The 24,180-nt window shown below is 40.5% G+C and overlaps 1 protein-coding gene across 7 annotated transcripts in view; it reads right to left on the bottom strand.

Annotated features, from left to right (window-relative positions):
• Positions 1-1,175: 1,175 nt before the first annotated feature.
• The window catches only part of SMAD5 (SMAD family member 5), a 34,093-nt gene continuing 11,088 nt past the window's right edge, over positions 1,176-24,180 (bottom strand). For 5 of the 7 annotated variants that reach the window (XM_077326761.1, XM_077326759.1, XM_077326763.1 and 2 more), the window contains 6 exons: positions 19,366-19,862; positions 18,255-18,506; positions 11,911-12,030; positions 10,920-11,141; positions 9,284-9,540; positions 1,176-7,695 (listed from right to left, as the gene is read on the bottom strand). In XM_077326761.1, coding sequence (XP_077182876.1) covers positions 7,552-7,695; positions 9,284-9,540; positions 10,920-11,141; positions 11,911-12,030; positions 18,255-18,506; positions 19,366-19,768 — 1,398 coding nt within the window. In that variant the 5' untranslated portion in view covers positions 19,769-19,862 and the 3' untranslated portion in view covers positions 1,176-7,551. Of the gene's footprint in view, positions 7,696-7,769; positions 8,133-9,283; positions 9,541-10,919; positions 11,142-11,910; positions 12,031-18,254; positions 18,507-19,365; positions 19,863-24,180 lie in introns of those variants that run through there. The other 2 variants (XM_077326764.1, XM_077326765.1) reach the window with 2 other exon arrangements.

Consider the following 24,180-nt stretch of genomic DNA (forward strand, 5'->3'; position numbering starts at 1 on the left):
CAAGACATCAGTAGTAAAGGTACAAGCCAAGGAACCCTATATTTGAGTGGCTCCACAAAATGGAGCATTTCTCAGCTGTCACCCCATGCAAAGCAATATACTCAGGCAAAGGATTCTCCTGTAGAAGTAAGTGTACAGGTTTCTTTGCCTTTTCCAGGAGAAAGGTTCTGATTCCAAGGCAGATCCAAGCCCAGAACTGATGGCCCTGCTGGTGGACCCCGACTGCAGCTGCTTTTTGGCCACTGTGTAATGCAGTGTTGGACTGGATGGGCTACTGGCCTCATCCAATATGGCTTTTGTTATATTTCAACTGAAGCAACAGTCTTGGCTCAAATAATGTAGTCTACTGCAGATTAATTTGCAGCCTGGGAGTCAGAACCAGCCAATGCCTATACCAACGCCACTAGAGGCTCTAAAATGATGCATTTTAAGGGTGACTCATTAACAGGGGCAACAAACAGAAGTGTCAGATTCATCAAGGCATGAACATAAATGTTCATCTGTTGGTCATTTCTATGGTATACTGGCTATGTTTTTAAAAACACTGTCTACAACATTTAATTAAAAAAACAGTATCTTGACCTTTCTCAAGAGCTGCAAAAGAAAAAAATGGAAGATGCTAGAAAAAGGATCTTCTTTTGCTGGTGGTGAAGAGAGGACATAAATGTTCCTCTCTCACATCATGTAACTGCTTTGGCAGGAAAACACTGTGTATGCTGTGAGGCGGACATGCCTCCCCCACCCCTCTAATTTTCTTGAGCTAGAAACTTATTTTCCACAGATAGACTGCACAGATCAAAGATGAACAATGTAAGCTCCTTTAAGTGTCCACCACGGGGTAAATAAAGTAAATAAATCAAATCAATGGAATGGATCACACATTTTTCTAAAAAATGCTGTAGAATATATAAACCAAGAAAATCATTAAAAGATTTAAAGACTTTCAAAATGTGTATCTCCCCACCTCCAAGAAAACAGGAGTCTGTAAATATAGACTTAAGCACTTAGAATCAAAAATTGAAATCTAGTAAATACACTCTTAATGGAAAGGAATCTGTTCTTCATTACTGAAAAAAATAGTTACCTAGATGTAATATATTTGGTAGAAAAACACATTAGACCTAAGGATTTACATATGGCAGTTCTGAAATTTCTGCTTATGCTGAACTACAAAATTCACTCTTGAAAAAAGATTTTTATTTAGATTGCAAAAGTATGCAAAAAATCCATTCAACTCATTATGACAGCTTAAAATTTTATACAGTACAGAAGTTTAAAACTTGTTGCTACAGCCTAATCTCTTGCTGTATAAAATTAAGACCAGAGGTTATAACAACCATATGCACTCAAAATCCACTTGTTGAATATTACAAAATAAAAATGCACTTAGGGAACTGAATTTAATCAGACTTTTCCAAAATGATACACAACTATATATGTAGCCTTGGTACGTCCATTTACGCAATACATTGTAAAGATTCTACTTCAAAACAATATTGTTATGTAGCAACTGTTCAGCCAACAAAAACATTAACTTTCTTATTTTTCAAGGGAGAAGACAATCTTAACCTGTTTAAGATGTTTTCCAGCCTACCCTTATAAACATAATACTGTGAAATAACCCCTTGGTTTTTAAAAATTCAAAACCATAAGATAAATCTGTTACATCGTTCGTTATTTTGTTATCAATCAGTATTTTACACAATGCTGTGGGAAAATAGAACTTTTGAGTGGGGTGTGGGGGTTCAAAATCCAACTTAAACACTGTGGTGTCAGTTCTTTCTGCATAACAGGATCTCATTGGGTTCTTGTGAAAATATCACAAGCATTATAAAGCTTTTTGAAAAACAATGTGAATATAAATCCTGTGAGACTCCTTGGTCCTTCAACTGATCTCCAATCCAGTCTGACACAACATCTTGTACAGCTTAGGCAATTCATGTTTGTAAAAGATTTACATAATTAGCAACTTGAAACCTAGACATAAACTTAATTAGCCTAGTACCTTTGAATGCCCCAAGGAATTACAGAGAACAAATTGAAGCCACTCACAGCACATGCACATCCTTGCTTAGGATCTCAACCAGTATCCCTTCCTTCTCTAACAGAAGCTAGTGATAGGCATAGAAGTTGGATGGTGCAACAATGTGCCAGATGATCCACTCATATTTATACAGACTAATAACATCTATGACAGTGGAAATACTACGACTGATCAAATTTGAACAGTCAACTCTCCTTTTTACGCAAAATGTAGTGTAAACTTGTAAGCTTATTGTTTTTTCTGCAAAAGGAAACTAAAGCATAGCCTTCTTATGCACCAATGGCTCTACAGCAAATAAAGTTAATCTAGAAGAATGAGAAGCATGATAAAAAAATCACAAGGGTGGGAATCATAGGGTTGATTCTCTAGGAAGGAGCTGCCAAAACAGGTCTATCCTCATCTTTCCCTTCCCCTAAAAGTCCTCTCTGAGGGTTGTGGAACCCTTGTGAATAAAATGCTGGGCTGTAATGAAGATAGGGCAGCCAGTCAAGAAAAATCACTCCCTCCTCTCTCAAGTACTGAAGACTGAGGAAATGACAATTTCCTATCCACAGCAGACAGTGACACAGTGGTTTAATTTTGTTCACAAGTCTCCCAATTCTTAGGACCCTATACATTAAGCAGGAGACTGCTGTGGGAAGGCAGGAAAAGATTTATTCCTACATCTTCCATGAGCTCTTAACAACATTATGTATTTCTTGACTCTAGACATATTGCAACATGACTGCACTCCTTTCTTTTGCCCACAGTATAATAGGCATCAAGATGTTTGGTTAGTACAGGTACCTGCAAATGCTTTTAAGCTTACATGTCATAAGCATGTGTTATAAAGGCCTTTAAGAACTAAATTCAAATGAGCTGGTGTACATTAAAGTCAATTACACCTTGATCTGAACAAAGTCAGTGTACACCTATGTCATTCAGAAGCACAAATCAAAGGCACAAACCCACTGGATACTCTTGTGAAGCTTCCATTCATTTTAGTGGTACTGACCAGGAGAGTTCCCAGGGTTTCTGTCCTTAATTTGTAGCATATTTAGTGGACAATCTTTGGCTGTAGTTCTAAAGCAGCAGATGATGTCTAAAAAATGACATGATAAAACATCTCATATTTCTCCTGTGTTTTTTGCTTTGTTTTAAAGGGTGGAGAATATATTTTCCCCTAAAATCAAGTAAAATTAGTAAAAGAACATTAATAAAACAGCACTCATGGAAATTATTTTTTCTTTAAGGCAATTCTAAATCACACACTTTTATGTAAACAATTTTACTCCTTGAAAACTTTCAACCATGTGCTGACAACACTACCATGTAAACAGAGCAAATTTTGCAACCCATCCCTTTAATTTTTGTCTATATTTGCCATCTACAAAATAACTTTTGTAATTTAGAACTCTCCAAAATTGTTCAAACATGTCATGTAAGATGAATATGTAAGGACATTTTAAATGACCATGTTTGATAGCCCATTCAAATGATCAACATGGCTTTACTTGAATTACTGCTAAGCAACTGCAAGGCTATTCTAACACTGACTTCTTTCACTGTTCAATGAGAAGTGGCAAATAGCACAGAAGCAGTGATGCTATCCTTCAAGGTTTTTAAATAGGTGAAACCTTAATTAAGGCTGGGCAAGTTCAATATTATGTTGTCTGGTTTGTTTTTCTCTTAGCAACCCTGTGGCACACCAATGAGTTTTAAATTTCTATAACAAATATGCATACTCAGGGACACATAGTATAGATTGGTCATGCTTTTAATTGCTAAGGGAGCCTAGGTACACTTTTTAAAAAATGGGTGGTATTGCCCCACAGCAGTATCCCAGGGAAACAGTGGGCATCCCTCCCAGAAACTCTTCTGGGAACAAATGTGGAGTATGCCATTGGATATAGCCTAATATCTTGCTGAAACAGAACAAGGCCCTGGGATGTATCTGAGGAGAAGAGTTGGTTTTTATAATCTGCTTTACACTACCAGAGTCTCAAAGCAGCTTACAATCACCTTCCCTTCCTCTCCCCACAACAGACACCCAGCTGGCTGCATATGGACGAGAGGTGAATCAGACCCAGTTCTTCAAATTAGAGGCTACCACTCTTTACTGCACCACACTCTCTCTAATAGTGTGCAATTAAAAAATAACATTATTTCCCAACAGTAGTAAATATTTGGGAATGATTTTGGGGGTTCCATTACAGCCTATTATACTTAATGGTCCCAATAGGCTATAATAGAGAACTGATCCAAGGGTATCGGGGGTGAGGGCTGTTTTTTAAAGAGGCACCAAATTTGCAGCATAGCTGCTTCCTATCCGAAATTAAAAAATAGGTTTGAAAAAGATTGGACCTAGGGGTCCAAGTCAATGGGCCCTCAAAGAAGGTGCTCATTTTCTATTATTTCCAATGGAGGGGGGAGGGATTTAAACTTCAAAGCAAACATGGTCTCGATTTAAATACCTTTTGCAAACCATGGCAGCAGCGGCAGAGGCAGCGTGAGTGAAATCTGAAGGCATTTAAAGGACCGAGAGCCCCTTAAATGCACCTCAACTATGGCAATCCAAAATCCTGGGATATTCCAAATACTGTTGGGAATTTTCTGGCTCAACCACTTCAGATAGCTGAAGAATAAGGTATTTTTCAGTTTTTTGGAAGGCTCGGACTAGCCAAATGCCACCCCTCATTGTATCTAATGCAACGGTACTCCAGCAGACCATGATCAACCTTCTATTTTTCTTAAACTTCTCCATGCTTTTGCTATGACTGTTGCTGAGAGAACAGGAAAGGTTTTTTTACAACTACTATTACCATCAGATTCATCTATAATTTAACAAGGTATCACATCACTCAGTGTTGGCTCTGTGTCATGCCAACCAAGTTAGCAGGCATCTGCTTGTTTGCATAATTATTTATGCTAGCGAATGAGAAATCAAGGGTGCCAAAGCCTCAATCCTACGACTAAAACTCTTGTTGGAACCTACTATTTTTTATACCTGTCTTTGCTTTTCACCTCCCTTTTGTTCCCAGCAAAGTTGTAAGAATGATGTCATTGAGATATATTGTAGATTTTTTTGGATTCATGTGGAATCCATAGAATACTGTAAATTACACTAGAATACCAAGACCATCATGTGCTAATTTCTTGTTAAAGCCATTTTTAAGGCAAGATAGCAATAGCCTATAAGTAGGCATGGACACAAACTAGATAAATGTGTTTAGGTTTATGGTGTGTATCATGAATCATGAACTGTCACAAACCTTTAGCTGCCCCACAAATCAGTTTGTTTTGTGAAATGGTAGAACAGATCCCTTGCATGCTCTGACCTGACATTTCCCCAGAAAGCACTCCTAAGTCATTGGGGGGGGGGGATTACTTGATTTAACATTATGTCTGGAAATATCTCCGATCATGAACTGGTATGAACCTCCATGAAAAGCTTGAAAATTCGTGGAAACTTTGTGCCATTGACCTGCCATGAGCTTCACTTCAAGAACCATGAACCAGCCAAAATTTATCATATACTTTAGAGGTTCGTGCCCATCCCTAAATACTAGCCTTCTGGGGAGGAAAAGAGGACCTGCCACAGAAACTACACTGACAGATAAGAGAGATAAGATGATTGAAGGATAAATGTTGGTAAAGTCACTGTTTGCCTAGAGAAGCTGACACAAGCAACACATTTAAGGCAACTGCATTTTAATCTGCATACTTCCCCTGGTAAATGCCTGAGACCCTGGCATTCATATCCTTATCCATGGTTCTCCTATATATTTGTGAAACTGCCTGGGAGGTAGAGTGTGACTGGACCCCAGGCAGTGTGCAGACTTGAATCTGGCCCTACAAGAAGCTGCTGGCCGCGGCAAGGAGGCGGGGGGAACGAGGCTGCGCAGAGAGTGTGGTGGCGAGAAGGCGTTGGTCCCACAAAGGCAGCAGTGGAGGCGAGGAGCGCTGGCCCAAGAATGACCCAGCGCCAGCCGTAAGGAGGAGGCAGCACTGTGAAAAAGGCGGTGGCAGCCAGAATGAGGTCCCCGTGCCGGAGGACGCCAGGAGGCCGCACCACTGGAAAAAGGTAAATTCCAGCAGTGTGGGGCCTCAATAGGTGCCCATTCCTCCGGCGGATCGCTGGAGGAAGCGGAGGTCGAGGCCTGGTTGGACACAGCCAGCCTGGGGACTGCCGCCACCATGCCCAACGCATCCTTGACCTGCCGCCTGGAGAGGGAGCAATGGCCAGGCAGCTGGGAGACCTCTCCGTGCCTCCTCAGGCCTGCCTCCCCCTAGTGCCCACTGCATTTCTGCATGCAGTGGGCTTTACAACTAGTATACAAAGAAATAAGAAATATTTCTCAATTGGCACTAATAATATCTTTGTCCTACTAAGCGGCAACTTCTGATTTTTTCTGTTAATTGTATCAGTGAGTCTAGGCACACATAACTACCTAACAAGATTTGTTGCTCTAGTAGTAGATTATACCAGCGAACATCTGTGTATGGGAAATTATGACCTATTACTTACATCACATAGGTAATAATCACCAGATGTATATTACTTTTGTTACTTTTATCCAGTGACTGGTCTGCCCAGGTTATCTAGAAGGCAATCAATTTGTACTCTTTATTAATCCATCAGTCATAAGCTTCCAAGAATACTGAACTATAAAAAAAATTCCAATATTTTTGTTACTGAAATGAACACAAGATGACAACTCATACTGCAAAATAATAGCAGACAAGTTAAGAAGTCTTGAAGATAACCTACTATGGAGAGGCAAAATACAACAAACAGAATCCACAGTGAATCTCCTTTCAATATTATATATAGAAGACATTTTGTTTTACACATGGATTGCGTTAAAAGCCACCACACATAGCATGAGTGGTAAATCTATGGAAATTAATTATTAGTCTAAAAATATGAAGTTATGCAGATCAACAGCTCTTTAAAACAATGGCTAAAGGTAACACTAAACTGAATGGATAAGGCCACTGCTGTTTATGACAGTCTTCCAGTAATACAAATATTCTAACATGACAACCTGCAACATGTGTATTTTCCTTCTACCATGTGTACGTTACTGTCCGATTATTATTTATTCAAACAAAAGACAGTCAGGCGTAACAAAGCTAGTCCTGTTTAGAACTTCTACCACCAACAAAATTATGCTATAAGAAGATCTGACTTGCTAGTTGCAACTGCACTTATTCAGCGGGGAAAAAAAACAAAAATGTGTTTAGTCCCTCATGTCAGTTTCCCAAACATACTCCTAGAAGACATTTCAAGTGAAGGCAAAGTTTTTGTTAAATATGCATAGCAAAAAGATTTTGAATTTAAAATCATTGTCCTGCGAACTTGAATATTTTCTTGGTATCTGAAATGAGCAGTGATCATCAGTACAGAATTGACCACAGATGGAAGATGCTAACATATGACATCCATTTTCATACTATTCATGTTGGAAGATTCTGAACGTTCAGAAAATGGTCACAAAGGCTACACCTGAACAGTACTAGGGATACTATGAAACAGAAGAAATTGGATTGAGAGGGGAGCCCATTTGTGTAAGTACTTTATCCAGCCACTGGAGAGGCCCATGAAGATGAATTTCTATCCAACATGGGGTGCTTGTAACATCTTGCCGGTGATATTCTGCTCCCCATCCCTACAAAAGAGATATACATTTTTTAGCCTCAAAATTAAAAGTGAAACTAATAACCAGTGATGTCATCAACAGACATATCTCCCTTTTGTCAAAAATTATTACAGAAGTTTGACTACATATCAAGACAGTATTAGAGTAAATATAATTCAAAAATTCATTTTTGTCAGTTACCAAGAATACAGAGGTGACTCAATTTTGCTCTGATTATCCCACGCAGAAGTATGTGAGAAGGATGCCTTCTGGCCCCCTTCTATTCAAGATTAACATCAATTCTCTTGTAAAATGTTTTCAGAAGGTCAATATGAAATGGCAAAATTAATAGAAGGGGAAAAATCACACATACTTATGTTTGTAGATGATGCCGTCATTCTTTCCCAAACCAGTGTTGGGCTAAAAAGAGCTCTGGGGTGCTAGTTCAGCAATGTCAATTGGAACAACTAATGATTCAATATGCAAAAACAAAGATAATGTACTTTAATGCTAGATTTTTTAAAAATGGAATAATTAATGAGCATCAAATCAACTGACTAAAGTGTTTTAAATATCTGGGGGTAGTGTTCCAGTGTAATGGGAAACATTCTAGTCGTATTCAATCTGTAGCCCATTTTGCAGAAAGTAGTTGCAATATCACGCTCAGGTTTCTCAAATCTGGGTATGGCGGGTGCTTTCTCAGCTATTTAGCTAAAAGTTAGCAAATCCCTAACTTACGTATGGAGCACAATTGGGAACATACAACAAGTCTGATGTATTAGAAAGAGTGTAATCAGAGTTACTCTGGGCTTTATTTAATGTCCCTAAATGTACTGCAAATGTTGTGCTTAGGGGGTAGGCCTTCATAAGGCGGAAACCAAGACTTGTGGAATTATTAAAAACTAGTAATCAAGCCCGCTGTAAGCTAAATACAGCGGGCGCTAGATCAGGGAGCCCCCAGGAGTCGCGCGGAGCGACTTTGCACCTCTCGCCGCATCAGGCCGTCGGGCAGGGAGCCCCCGGCAGCCACAGCCGCCCTTTGTGGGCGGCCTGATGTGTCAGAGGCGCTTTGCGCCTCCCGACGCGTCAGGCTGCCATCAAGGGAGCAACTGCGAGCCGCGCTCTGTGCGGCTCGCAGTTGCTTCCTTGTCAGCTTGATGGGAATCAGCCGGGCCAATTGGCAGGCGCTTTGCGCCTGCCGATTACCCCGGCCAATGGTCTGTCCGGAGGAAGGGGCCAATCAGGCCCCTTCCTCATCACGGACGAAGCCCTCCCACCAAGGGCTTAACGAATTATTTAGTCCGCGGCGCCCGCGGGCGTGTTAAGGATTGGCTGGAAATGCATTCAAGTCCAACTAGGCTAATACCACATTTCTGTTCTGCAACCCTGTAGCCACCCTAGTCTATCCATGATGGGCTTAGATTTAGTACAATTGATGGGGATGGGACTGAGTAGAATATGGTTCATCAACGACTCATGACATTGAGATGCAAACTGAGAAGGCACTTTTTTTAGTCCCTTTGTTGTTTTATGCTGATCTAAGGCTGTAACAAATAAATAAAAGTGTTCTGATTATGTCCAGAAATGAAATAAAATATGATAAATAAATTTCACTTACTTTTACAAAACTCATCCGAATTGTACACATTTTGGTAAGTTCATACACAGCCTCAAACCCGTGATTCACTGACTGAGCTAAAAGCTGAGCGAATTCTTGATTGTTAAAAATTTTTAGGCTACAGCCGCTAGGAATCTTGCACACAGTTGTAGGATGAAATCCATGATGGTAGTTGCAATTTCTGCTCTGTACAAATATACTGCTGTCACTCAGGCACTCAGCATAGACTTCCCCACCAACATAGTAGAGATGGACACCTGAAACACAGAAATGGGAAGGGGGGAACCCTCAAAAAATTAAAACTTTTGTAATTATATACACGGCATTCCAATTAGGTCAGGATAAATATAATTATGCAGCACATTTAACTTTTGTAAGCTGTTGGAAATCAAGCAAGATGCCAGAAGTTAACAAATGTCTCAGGAAAATGTTCTGTCTTATGCTAAGGCTTATATCTCTCCAAAGAAATGTGATTCACTGAGTGGAGAAGAATTTAAGAATGTAAATTTGAACCGCTTATGAATGTATGTGAATAAAATTAAAGACCAAAACTATTTCGATTTCAGACTCATTACTATTTAAAAGGATCATCAAAGGAGCCTTTTCTAGATACGTCAGAGCAAAGGAAGGGAATTGTGGGAAGATGTCTGCCAGCAGCTTAAAATCTAGCTTGACCTTCTGTTTTCTTTTGGTTGTTGGGATACAAAGCCTAGCTGTTGCCACAGATATGAACCTTCTGAAGAGCCAAAATTTCTTGGCCCAAAGCTTGCAGCTTGCATGGCATGAATGCTCAACCCAGGATGTTTAATGTGTGTGTGTTTGGGGTTCTTAAACTATATTCTGTTCACTGGAACTGGTATTGGAATTTTCTATGAGCCAATTTAGATCCCCAAGATAAGACATGCTTTAAATTGGAGTTAACTTTCATTTCAAATATCCACCAGCCACCAGAAGTCCTTTTTCCTAACACTACAGAAATGGGTTTTCCAACATATAAACATCAAAGACTTAAAAATTACCCATTTTATTATTGGCAGTATCCTGCTATCAGTATCCTGTCACAAGGAATATGAGAAAGTAGACTAAAGAATCTGCTCATAGAGTAATTTTGTTAATTTAAATGAAATGAATTGATTTAAATGTATTATTCCCTTATCTGTATTGCTTCATTTTGGACTATTTAAAATAGATTCTGGAAACCGGACTCCTAAATCCTTCCCTATTCCTTTAACAGCCCTAATCCAAACCTAAGCCAAGAGCCAAGCATCTCCACCCTCCAACACTTATACTTGGAAAGCCTTAAATGTTTTATTTTGTTGTTAAGACAACGAGCAATGCAAGCATGAGGAAGCCACACATACACAAAAACACTCAAATGTGTTCATCAAAAATCAAGTTTTGAAAGTCACTACGGTACATGACCTAAGATAAACCCAAGACAGTAAAATAGACACAACAAAATAAAGTCTTATGGAACAAATATTTGCATTATACATTTGCTATGTATTTTCTCACTGAATCATGGGGACTTACAAAAAAATAGCAGTAAATTACTGTATCTGCATCAATTATTTCATGTTTAATGGCTAGTCTATGGAGGAAGGCTGCTTAACCCTGGAATAGCACATTTTATTACCTTTTCCAATATGTCTCCGAGTGTTCTCAATTGTTGAGTTGCGATTAACATTAGAGAGTAGACCTAAGCAGAATCTGTTTTTGTTGTTGGAGGGATCTGTAAATCCATCTACTAAGATACTAGTGGAAGAGGCATGAAAAGCCTCCCCAACTCGATTGTTTAATTCATAATACACAATTGAACACCAGTGCTTGGGTTCTTCATAGGCAACAGGGTGGACATCTATGAAAAAAAAAAGAATATATATTTGACATTTCAAAGAGGTACACAGTAACACACTACCTCGCATTAATACATCAGTCTTCTTATGTATTCTTCGATCTCTTCACTTGCCTCTCGCTATTGTGGGCCAGACCAGATACCAGTATCAGATGGGGTGGCAAAATTTCTTCTTTATGTTTTTCTGTTTGGTAGCTTAAGCTTTTTAATGACATCATCAAGATGGCTGAAAACCAGTATTTCCTAATCTAATTTGAGCTGTAATGTAACTCATGAACCAAGTGACCAATTTCAAATTTTAAAGCACTGTTAGAAAGCTAATAAAATTCCCCTACCAATAACCTCTATCCATTACTGTGATAAAAGGATTAAAACAAAAAAAGTCAATTATTTCCACATTTTATTAGGTTTACAGCATACAGTTCTTCACCTAACTGACACAGTCACCTAAAGTATATTAGACAATTAGTTTATTCTTTCACCTTTCCAACAAACCATAACATGAAGAAATTTATTTTTCTACACCACAGTTAGGTACATGAGAACAGTTCCTTGTTTTGTCATTTTAACTAATGTTACTGGATAACAAGCAACTTTGTGTTACTGCAAAGAAAGCTTAAAAAAATGATAGGCTGCCCATCACCAGCTGCTTGTACTAATGAGCTTCATAGAGCTGGAAGGAATAAAGCCAATATTCAGCAAGGAATAGCAGACTTGATAGCAGAAGTTTAGCAATTAGAAAGAGTCTCCCCTGGTGTCTTATTTAGTTTACCTCTGCTGGAAATATTTGGCATGATCTGAGGAATCATATTACTACTTGTGTCCATAGACTGTGAATTGTCTTGTCCCATCTGATCTTCAGGGGGCATATAGGCAGGTGGCGGTGTGTCTGCTAATTTAAAAAAAATTGAATAAGGTGAGCACACTTTATACAGTCTAATAATTAAAGTTCTTCTTCCATTCCACCATTTCCCCATTTACTGGTAGACCTTTCTGTCATCAATATTATTTTTGCTTCCTTAAGTTCTCTATTTAACAGTTCTCTATTTAACACATTTTATGCCAACTTTTTGCAACAAAAACTGGCTTATAATAAAGAATATTCATATTCAATTCAGTATTATAAATAAAAAAAGAAGAAGAAGAATTCTGGACAGGAACCAATGAATCATCCACATTTTCTATTATGCAACTAGCCCCTCCAGAAGCCAAGTAGAAGGAGCAGTCTCTCAGCCCTTCCTAACGATAAATAAGGAAGTAGAGCAGCAAAGACCACACCACTGCCTCAAGGCAATTATTATAAAGGCTGCTACTCTTCTCACTGCAACAAAGGAGAGACAGAATCTGTCCAGTGGCTTAAGATAAAAAGTCTCTTATCACATTTATTTAGACTTTGACTCTGCCAAAACGGGCTCTAGATTCATTTGTTTTCCGTTTTCAGTCTGGCTTTCGTCAGTGGCAATGAGTCCAACATAAACTAATGTCCTTATTAGAATAATATATAACAAATAATAATTTGAAATGTACAAAAATATCCATACCCCCACATAGTTGAATTAAATATATTCACTGAGAGTGCTATCTATAACATGAGAAAGTAACTGTTAGAGCAAGTCGTATAATGCCAAAAGCCTACACATTCATATCTTACCGTCCTTGTTAATGTTTGAAAATATAATAAGGCAAATCCTCTTGTATAATGGAGAGTCAAGGCTGTAAGCTCCTGGTCTCAAATTATCTACTTCAGCTGTGTTCATTTATTTTGCTGAGCATCTGAGTCAGCAACACCTTGCTATGCAACTTAAAGAGTCATGAGTCATGTTATAATCTGAATACATATATGTTCCAATGTTACAAATTTAACAAACTTTAGGATGTGTCTTTACAAAAAACAGGATAAATCAAAGTCCATATTTAACCCATAGGGTTGCATTGTCTTTAAGTTGAAGATGTAATAGCATTCCCTTTGCAGCAATTTCTTCCTCACATCCAGCCTTTGATGCCTTCCTGGTGAAATTTGCTCTATTCCATAGAATCGGAGGTCCTCAGCTTCATGTTTAAATTTGAGGCAGTGGGCAGTTAACGGAGCCTCTTGAACCCGATGTCTCACGCTTTGATGTTCCAGAAATCTTGTTTTAAGTGGTCTCTCGCTAATGCCTATATATTTCATGCCGCAGGGACACTGAATACAGTATACTATATTTTTTGTTAAACAATTAATAAAGGTGTTAATATTAATGGTAAGCAGGTTGTGTAAATTCTTTAATGGGTAACAGACATTTACAGGCTGCACAAGAGCCACATGGGTGGTTGCTATTTGGCAACTGACTTAAAAAATCATTACCTGGCTCATAGCTCTTACTGGTCAACTCAACAATATTCCTCCCACGTTTCCATGCAATCACTAAACCATTTTTACAATCTGGTAAATCTGAAACTAGATGCCAGTGTTTAAACAAAATCCTTTGAATATCCTTGGCATGCCCTGAAAACTCAAAGGAGCACACTAGTTTTTTCACTGAATCTCTCCTCTGGTATTTTAATAAATCATTTCTATTTTGTTCTATCGCTCGTCTACGTGCTTTTTTTTATAACCAACTCTGGGTAACCTCTGTCTTTTAAAGCATTTTCTAGACTGTTGCATGCCTGTTCACAAGTAGTAGTTTTATAATTGATCCGTTTATGCCTAAGGAATTGTCCATGAGGCAATTTTTTTTAATGAAGAGGGTGGAAGCTATCATAATGTAAAAGTGTATTTCCATCTGTAGGTTTTTTATAAGTGGATGCTAGTAATCTGCCTTCCTGGTTAATTGTTATTAGAGTATCCAAAATGGAATTTGCACTTTATGGTGGTCACCTGTAAACTTGATTGTTGGGTGCATGGAATTTGCCGAAACGAGGAAAGAAAGAGTTATTCTGTTGAATACAAGAAAAGAATTGTGGAGGACTCCTAGGGCAGTGGTCCCAAGGCCATGGCGCCGGGCCAGGGCTCCCTCTCCCTGCCCCCCCTCGCAGTAAAAAACTTCCCAGGCCGCAAGCTTGCGGCCCGGGAAGCTTCTTACTGCAGGAGGGGGGGAGAGGGAATCAGGGCTGCGCCCGTGCATCACGCCCGCGCAGCCGAAATCGCGCATGTGCGGCACTTTCGCACATGCGCAAAAGTGCCACGCATGCACGATTTTGGCCGTGCATGGCGGATGTGCGCATGCGCTGCCCGGCGCGCATGCACAATGCGCGGCCGAGCGTGCGCAGCATGCGCAGGCAGGCAGTTGCCCTGCCAGTCCCCAGCCTCAAAAAGGTTGGGGACCACTGTCCTAGGGCAATAACCTTACAGCTTTCTGCAAAAAGAAGAAGTTGGATATCTGAATGGTCAAAAAATTGCGGGCAGAATACGATAACCTCAGTCTACAGGTGGACAGAGAAAATGCTAAGAAGCGCAAGTGTGGTTCAGGTCAGCAACCTTTATTTCCTGAGCTTGAAGACATGATCAGTGAATGGATTGCTAACAGGAGAGCAAAGGCTTTGGTTGTGCACAGGGCTGATCTTCAAGCATTTGCCCTTGCAATGGCACCACAATTCGAAATATCCCCAGAATTCAAACACTGGCTGGATAGCTTCCTTCAGCGATATGAACTGTCTCTCAGAAAATCAATAACACTGTTTAAGTTGGAAGAAGCTGAAGTTATTAAGTGAGCACTTGCATTCAAGTCCTTTGTTGATGGCATCGACTTTTCTAAATACCAACTTTGCAACATGATTGCTATGGATGAAACTGCAGTGTTTCTGGGTCAAGGAGCCCAAACGACAATTGAACAGAGGTTAGAAACTGCCTCCTCAATCTATGTTCCCTCCACTGGTCATGAAAGTTCACGTGTTACCTGTATTTTGGCAATTCATCTGGATGGAAAGAAAGCCATACCTCTTATCATCACTAAGGGCAAGAAAGATAAGATTGAATGTGTTTCCGGCATTTATGTTTTTGAAACCGAAAAACCCTGGTGCACACCAGCAGTTATAAGGAAATGGTTTGATTTAATGCTGCTACTTGTTTTGTGAGGTGGCCAAAGAGATCTGGTAGTCTGGGATTCAGCCAGCACTCACCATGCTAAAGACATGAACTTCCTTGCAGAGAGAAAAATAGATCAAATAATGATTCCTGCAGGAATGACTGCCTAACTGCAGACTCTTGATATTGTAATAAACAAGCCATTCAAAGACCATTTGCATATGGAAATTAATGACTCCATCAAAAATAGAATGACAAGAAATCAGCATGGAAACTTTGTGAAACCTAGCCTGCAAGAAGTCGTGATTTGGGTGAAGAATTCATGGGATAAAATCACTGACAGTGTTGTTGCCAATGCACTCTGAGAAGGTTATATGGAGAAGAACTGCTCATTTAATGAGAGCGCTATTGCTTGACAAGAAAGATTGGGGCCAATGGTTCTAAACGAAATGGAGTTGCAAGAAATTCAGGATGGAATTCCGGGTTTGGAGAGTTATGAAGATGTTCCTGAAGAAGATGACTTAATTATATTTGAATAAATGTAGATAAATGTAGAATAAATAAGCCATAGTGTGTTGTCTTGAGAAAAAATAAATATAAGACAGTGTCTTATTTTTGGGGAAACACGGTAAATACTTACATAAAAGTATTAAGGGGGTGGCAGGTTACAGTGAATGAGTGATAGGGTTGTGAGTGTCCTGCATAGTGCAGGGGGTTGGACTAGATGACCCATGAGCTCCCTTCCAACTCTATGATTCTACAACATGTTTTCACATTAGAACCACACACATAAGGAAATACCTAAATCACATTTGTAATTAAGGCTGATGCAACCAAAATAGTACCTCATCAATCCATTATCTAGATTTTTTGTTAGTCCAAACCAAGGATAGTCAAACTCCGGCCCTCCAGATGTCCATGGACTACAATCCCCATGAGCTCTTGCCAGTGTTCGCTGGCAGGGGCTCATGGGGATTGTAGTCCACGGACATCTGGAGGGCCACAGTGACGACCCCTGGTCCAAATGGTTGTAGATGTAATAAAAATAAGTTTCATCTTAATCCCATGCTATAATTCCCCAGGGCCCCAAGAAATTTTAGGTCAGCATTGGTGCACGAAGATTATGGACTTTTCTTGTTCACAGACTTGAGAACTGACTGCATTCAAAAGGGCTTTGAGTGGATCCAAACAAGGCTGGTTTTGCTACATGTGTCCTACTACTTTAAAAACAAAACCTATTTTTTTTAAACTAATTGCACTTTTGTAAGAATAAGTGAGCTGAAAATGATCTCTTCTGACTATGGAAATTTATTTGCTAGAATTGCATAGTTATATAATGGAGGAAAGTAAAGCAAACTGCAATTGAAGAATTACCATTTTTGTTGATTTGTATGCATTTCTTAGAGCCTCTTGTGGCGCAGAGTGGTAAGGCAGCCGTCTGAAAGCTTTGCCCATAAGGCTAGGAGTTCAATCCCAGCAGCCGGCTCAAGGTTGACTCAGCCTTCCATCCTTCCGAGGTCAGTAAAATGAGTACCCAGCTTGCTGGGGGGTAAACGGTCATGACTGGGGAAGGCACTGGCAAACCACCCCGTATTGAGTCTGCCATGAAAACGCTAGAGGGCGTCACCCCAAGGGTCAGACATGACTCGGTGCTTGCACAGGGGATACCTTTACCTTTATGCATTTCTTAATATTGCTACATCAAAATTCAAGTAATTAAGAGAACTACATACTTTTGGTACCTTCAACTTTCATACCACAGCTTTGTGAAGGTTAATATCTGAGCCCAAAACCATTTGCCTCCTGTCTTCACACAGACCCATTATGCACGGACTAGAATGCCCGAAGTGGCGGCGACAGGGCTTTGGGGAAAATCCCCTATTATGCCCGATGTTGGCGCCATCCAGGGCCCAGCCCGGCCCACACTATGGAAACGTGGGAAATTCCACAGCTTCCTGATACTGCGGGCGCCTGCAGGGGCTGGCTGGCGCTGTGCATAATTGCCAGCACTGGGCCTTTCAGCCCACCTGGCCTTGACCTATGGTGTCCCTGTAGGGATTCCGCACGCCCCTGGAGACTCCACGGAGCCGGCAGGGGCATCTCCCTGGCCCCTCCCCACCTCCCCCCTGAACCTCTGCCGCTTATCCCGCTGGCTTGGCGCAAAGGTGTGTGCGCGCTACGCCGGAGTACACAGGAACGGAACGGCGGCAGTGTGGAGTAGCTGTCGCCATGCATAACGGGTCACACTACAGCATGCTTTTCGATGTTTCTGATTTTGCTAGTAGACAATCCTGAGCTATGTTAAGTACACCCTTATAACTCAACCTTGTGAATTTCATCAAGTTATAGGCATACAGTTCACTGCATGAAACTGTTTAGAGTTTACACATTTTCAGCTAAGTATCCCTAAATGAAGTCACTTTCAGCTATCATGCAGGGCAGTGGTCGGGCCGCGAAGGCCATGGCGCCGGGCCGCGGCTCCCTCTCCCCGCCCCCCCCCCCAGTAATAAACTTCCCAGGCCGCAAGCTTGCGGCCCGGGGAAGCTTCTTACTGCGGGAGGGCGGGGAGAGGGAAACAGGGCCAGGCCGCGCCCGTGCGGGTCGCGCCCGCGCATTGCGCATGGCACATCCACGCATGCACAATGTGCGGGCGTGGCCCGATGCGCGGGCATGGCCCGCGTGGGCACGGCCCGATGCCCTGCCGGTCCCCAGCCTCAGAAAGGTTGGGGACCACTGATGCAGGGGATCCAACTGCCATTCTCAACTCCATTCCTTTGGATTCTTACCTACCCTCTAACCCTGCATCAATCCCGCCATTTTTTTCAGAATGTAGACACTAAAAAATATTTGCAGACAGCTTAGACATAACCTCAGTCCACAGATGGACCCTTGCTATGATCAATCCACAAAAGATTTGTTTTCCTTAGAGGACTATAGGACATTAACTGCATATTAAAAGATGTGAACTGTAGTCTCCAGATTAATCCCAAAACTTCAAATTACATACATTATATCTGTTAAAAATCCATGTAGTATGATACAGATTAATACTCCATTTGGCTTTATTATAGACATTTTGCTTTTCAACAAAAACTACACACAGTATCCCTTACCTGGTAGCTGAAATGGGCTAGATGGCCCAGAACTAGCTGGAGAATTTGGATAAGTACTACTGGATGGAGAAGGTGGATAAGGGCTGTTTGGAGAAATTGGGAAAGGAGTGTTGTTGGGCTGCTGAAACGAATCTGGAAAAGTGGCATTCTGTGGCATGTGAGGTTCATTGTGGCTTAGATTTCTGAACTGAACCAGAAGGCTATGTTGTGGGTTGAATTCACTATGTCTTGGCACTAAGACTGGAGGTAGAACTGAAAAACAAGAGAACATAGTCACACGTTACTAGCTTTATAAGCAGAGAAGACACAGAAATAAGCATGTGCCAAATGCAGACTTGTCACAGCACAACACTGTATTTCAAAGTCTGGAAGATCCAGTTATATGGACAGCATAAGTCTGGCATGGGAAGAAAGTGCTTCCAGACAGATGAATTGGGCTTAGGAAGCATGATCATCTAATCACTTAAGGGTGAATTAAAACAAACTACTCAGAATGTTGCAGAACATTACATTGAAATATGTTGAACACATTCCCCCAACTACATTATAGAGATCTATAAAAAAAATCAATGGAAAAGACCAAAACAGCAATGTAACATTTTTAAGAATAAAACCAATGAGATGCTTACTGCAATTCTCTATTAATAACAGCACCAGAAATCTTGTTTCAAACAGCACAAAACTTATCAGAAAAGCAATGCAAAGTAATCATATGGCACACCGCCATAAGTAATCATTTAAGACACCGCCAGACTTCTGAAACACTGTAAACCAATTTAGATTCAAGTCCTTAATTCTAAATTTCACTCGGCTACCTTCTCTGAAAGTCATAAAACCAGATTACTACAAGTGGGATGCCCACAGGGATTCATATTCCCCTTGCCCCACTACTACCCCCCCCCATAGCTGCTCTTCCTTTTGGCTTTCTTTTCCCCTTCCCATCCACCTGGTAACTTACTTAGAACCCCAAGGATTTTTTTTCCAGATTTTTCTGTAAACTTGGGCTATTTTTCAGATTTGCAGAAAAATCACTAATAACTATATACACTGATTTAACATTGTGGAGAAGGTAGCTGAATGATGGTAATATCATAAGCTGATTTAAACACACCTGGGCTCTCCACCCTTTTGTAATGATAAGGATTGATACAGACTTCCTTCTGCTTGGAACCAAAAGGAAATTCACAAATGTCCAATGGCTTCAACTCGTGATGACTCTGTAGATCAGGCCAACGCCATACACGACAATAAATAACGTGAGGGAGACCTTTGCGGTGAGAAACTTGAAGTCGTCCATCTAATGAGCGAGGTATAGTAACACATTTACTTGGTTGACCAGGACTGCTCAGTGCTTTCTCTAGCTCCTCCATTGCTCCTTTTTTCTTTTTCAGTTTTTTAACCAAAGCATCAACTGCTTTTTCTGCCCATTTTTCTTCTTCATCTCCTTGCTTCCAGCCCAACAGACGCTTTACAGCTGGGCTAGTAAAAGAGAACAGGCTGGCCATTGACGTCATTGGACAAATCTTCAAGCGATTTTTAGAAATAAATTGCAGATTGGCAGGCAAAACTTTTTTAAAAATCCAAGGTAAATATTCTTCTTAGCTAGGCCTGTTAAAAACAATCAAAACTCAATTAGTTATAGCCATCTTACTTTGATGGGATATAGATACAGGTTAAGCGGGTATTTTAAAATCTACTACAGGTGTCAATACTTCTGAATCTAGTTTTTAAAGTTGAATCATTTTCATAACACACACATGCTTGGATTCTATTTCCACTTGCTCCACACTCAGCTGCGGAGGCAGTCTTCTACTAGAGAGTGTGTTCCCTTGATGCTAGGTACCTCTGGCATTGGCAGAAACTCTTGAGAGCTGAAGAAATGCTCTGTTCAAAAAAGAAGAGAAGCTGTAGAATCCGTGTCAGAATGTTCACAAATAAAAGAAAATGACACTATCAGGAATTTGGTGGAGATGACAACATTCATTCAAGCATAGTTTCTGGCATCTTACTCCACTGGAGTCAGTGGTGTCACTTGATTTTGCATAACATTAAGAATATATTTTAATTAAATGAAATTTAAATTAAGTTCTGTTTAAATTTCAACGACGAGAGTTGTACCATACTGTTTCTAGTTACTGCTATTATAAATTTTTGTGTAAGACCTTGAGAGCATCATGAAAACAGGCAATATAATCTTTTAAGATTATATTTGTAAGTGGAACCCAAGGATTTAAGAAAACACACCTGCAACTGATAACTGCAACACTTAAGTTTCTAATAATAATAAAATCTAAGCAACATACAATGGAGCTGTATGATAAGGGATATGGCAGTCATAAAGTAAGAACAACCACTCTTACTATTATTGACCAGATGTGCTGTAATCCTGGCTGCACAATAAATTGTGGTTTGTGTAAACTATTTTGTTGCATGAAACCTGATTAGTTTACAAAATGTTCCTAGCAGACCACAGTATTTAAACTCCAGTTCATCTGCTGCTTTCATGCCTCCAACTGCCGGTCAAGCCTTATTACATATGCAGTCTTTTTGCTATTTGTCAGCCGTAAAAACTAGGAGGTAAATGAGCAACGGAATCGGTCAGCCTGTTCTTATTACTCTCCAGGTATTGCATTCCTTCAACAGTATGGTGAAACACAACAGATCATCCAGACCATTTATTCACACAAACACACCCTTTGCTTTGCCACATTTTCAACCATGTTTTGTCTCCAAATAGAATTAACAGCTCCTAACACCACACGTGACCATTGTCAGGTCACCTTCTTCTAGTCTAGCCTAGGATATAAAGCGGAAATGTGTGGCAGTGGGTAGATTGTGAACCTGTATAAAAATACAATTAAGAGATCTCTCTGACTCAGTATCTTTTAAGTGTCTCCCTTAGAAAAGTTCAGAACTGCAATTCTGTATCTTTAAGCTGATGGTGGACACAGAGAGAAGGTGAAAGTGAAGGAAAGCATACCAAAAGCTTTCTGTTGCTCTCTATTGATGTCTCTATAGACAGAGACTGGGATGGGCAATGCTGCTTGATAAAGCTGGAATTTTGCATTTGAACTTAACAAAGCTAAACAATGCTAACCACAGAACAAACTTTGAGTCCAGTGGCACTTTTACAAACAAATGTTTAATTAATTGGGTGTAAGTTTTTTGTGTGCATGTACACTTTCATCAGAATTAAACTTCATTGATCTTAAAGGTGCCACTCAAACTTTGTTCTATTGCTTCAGACCAACATGGCTACTCACCTGAATATTAACCACAATTAACAAGCCAAGAATAAATTATGGTTTAGAATCCCAGTTTAGTACCCATCAAGAAGCCACAGTTGGTTTGGCAACCTGCAGTCAGATGCCACACTTGGAAGTTTATTCACAAGTGTGTTTACCGTGTCTCAAAATGTTTCTCAGACCTTGTAAAATGGTTTATGATTCCAAGAATTAGGATAAAGATACATCAGAACAAATTAAACAAAACAATATAATGGTCTAATCTGTGCTTGGTAGCAAATGATATCCTTACAATGCAGTTAACAGTAACATACTGCACTTTTTATACTTGGTAGATGATCAAACCTTTTTTTTAAAAATGAAAAGGAGTAATGATGACAAGCGGAACTGGTGCACTGTGGAAGAATGTTGATAAGACCTCATAAAAATCCCTGAAGAATACTCAACAAATACCAACAGACAATAGGCAGTTGGCAAAAAGTGAGCGCTAAACAAAGAAAGAGGATGTCAATAACAAAGTCACTTCCGCTCCTGCTACAAAAATTGTCTTTCTAAAGTTTCTGGAAAGTTATAATGACTGCTGGGACAAGAACACAGATTCAGCCCATCAAGCTGCATTGGGGGGGGATATTTTCTTGAATTCCCCCCCTTCCCCCTCCCCCCAAAAAAACACAGAACATAAACTTAGTAGAATACCATAAATAAAGTTGTGGGCTAAGCAGTGCAGATAAAGATTCTATGAAATAAACTTTTAAAAATCAAATGAAATTTAGAACAGCTTTCCACCACTTGTCAGGGAGGCAGGAACTACTTCTTCCTGTTTCATTTTGGCGGGAGTCACCCAGTCCTCAGTTTGGCATCTCCAACAGCACAGCTCTATATTAACTATAAACTTAGAATATTATGAATAACATGTAACATATTGACAGTACTCAACAATAATGGATATAGACACAAGCAAGCTTTGATGTATTAATTGGTATGGGAGGGATCAATGTGTCTTCTTTTACCCCTCACAGAGAGTAACTATGGTTATTCTCCTTTTGAGGCTGAGGATCTCTTATTGGGCCCTCCCAGAGCAATGTCCTGCAATTTAGGGTGGGCCATTATAATCTGAACACATTATGTGTTGAAATACTTGCCTTCTTCCTGTGGTAGAAATGACTGCTTTAAATCTAAAGCTGCTGCAGACTTAGAAGATACTGATAATCTATCTTAAAAAACTATTTGGACTGCTCAAGCAGTTCCATTTCCTTTTTCTCATCTTCAACAAAAATTCTCCTTCCTCCCTTGTGTTGGACTCACGATTGGAAGAAAGAGCATAAACTCTCAAAGAACTATCACTGACCCTTTTTTGTGCTGTTTTAATGGGTCATGGTCTCCTATCATTACGACTAGATTGATTCCTGTCCCTGGATGGTGAAGGGGATGATAGCCAGCTAGCAGAGTGATATTCAGAGTTCTGGTCCACCTCATCCCCCTGGGATGCCATTTCAGATCTGATTATTTCCCGCATCAATTAATAAGCTCAGAAGAAATAAGAGGTTGCCCAGAGGTTCTTACACGTGATACAATGTAATCACAGTGCTCAGAGGACTCTGTATGAATAGACTAAGGTTGTGCTGTTAGACTATTGCATTACTGACTCCTTTCTCCTTTTGCAGCACTTCAGAAAAGGCACATCAGTGGCCAGAGCAGGGATGGTCCAAGAAAGCATACCCACCAGCTTTGATGGCTCCTAGTTTCCCTCTGTGATCGAAGCTTCTAAACCAGCTTCCAAAAGAAAACTATCTTCAATGGTGTCCCTCCTCTCCATTTTCAGGTAAATGCAGCAATGATAATAGGGATGCTGCGAGGCTGTCCTAAAATGCCCACCACTAATTTGGGAACCAAGAAGACATCTCATGGTTGGAATAAAGAAACTTCAGGAGGAGTTAGGAGAGGGAGAGAGAACTCAAATTCAAAGTTAGAGATTAAGGAATAGCTAAATAGAAAAAAGGAGTGATTTGGATTGAAACCTGCTGAACTGTCTAAACTCACTCATCTCCCTGCTGGGGCAGGAAACTGATTGAGGACTGGGTGACTCCCACCAAAAGGAAACAGGAAGAAATCCCTGGCAGAGAGGTAGAAATCAGTTCTTTCTCCCGAATCCATGAGTAAGAGTTTCCAACCTTGTTAAGCCTGAAATCATTTTTAGAATAAGAAGGCAAACTCCCAAATGAAAGTATTTTTATTTTCCAAATGGGAAGGGAATGCACAGCATGACTGAAGAATCTGACCAACCCAAAGCTGTGTCAGTTCCTTTTCCTGTTAAAATATTGTTCTGGTTGACATGCTATGTTATGACTGTTATATTTGTTGCAATGTTCTATGTAATTACCCCATGATGTTATATGTAAACCAGTGGTCCCCAACCCCCGGTCCGAAGACCAGTCGGTACCAGGCCGCAGCTCCTCCTCGTCCTCCTCCCCGGCTGCTGCCTCGGGGGCTGCCCTGCCACTCTGCCACTCTGCCACCGGCTCACCATTGATGCTCTCCAGCGGCCGCCATGGCTGGGGCTCCCCCTCAGCGTGGCACTGCACAGTTGCTGCTGGCAGCATCCCCCAGCGGGCAGCAGGAAATCAGGGGCGCCAGCGGGAAAGCAAGTGGAGCAGGGGCTTAGGCAGCGGCGACATCCCTCA

This window comes from Paroedura picta, chromosome 3, assembly GCF_049243985.1.
Source record: "Paroedura picta isolate Pp20150507F chromosome 3, Ppicta_v3.0, whole genome shotgun sequence".
NCBI lineage: Eukaryota > Metazoa > Chordata > Lepidosauria > Squamata > Gekkonidae > Paroedura > Paroedura picta.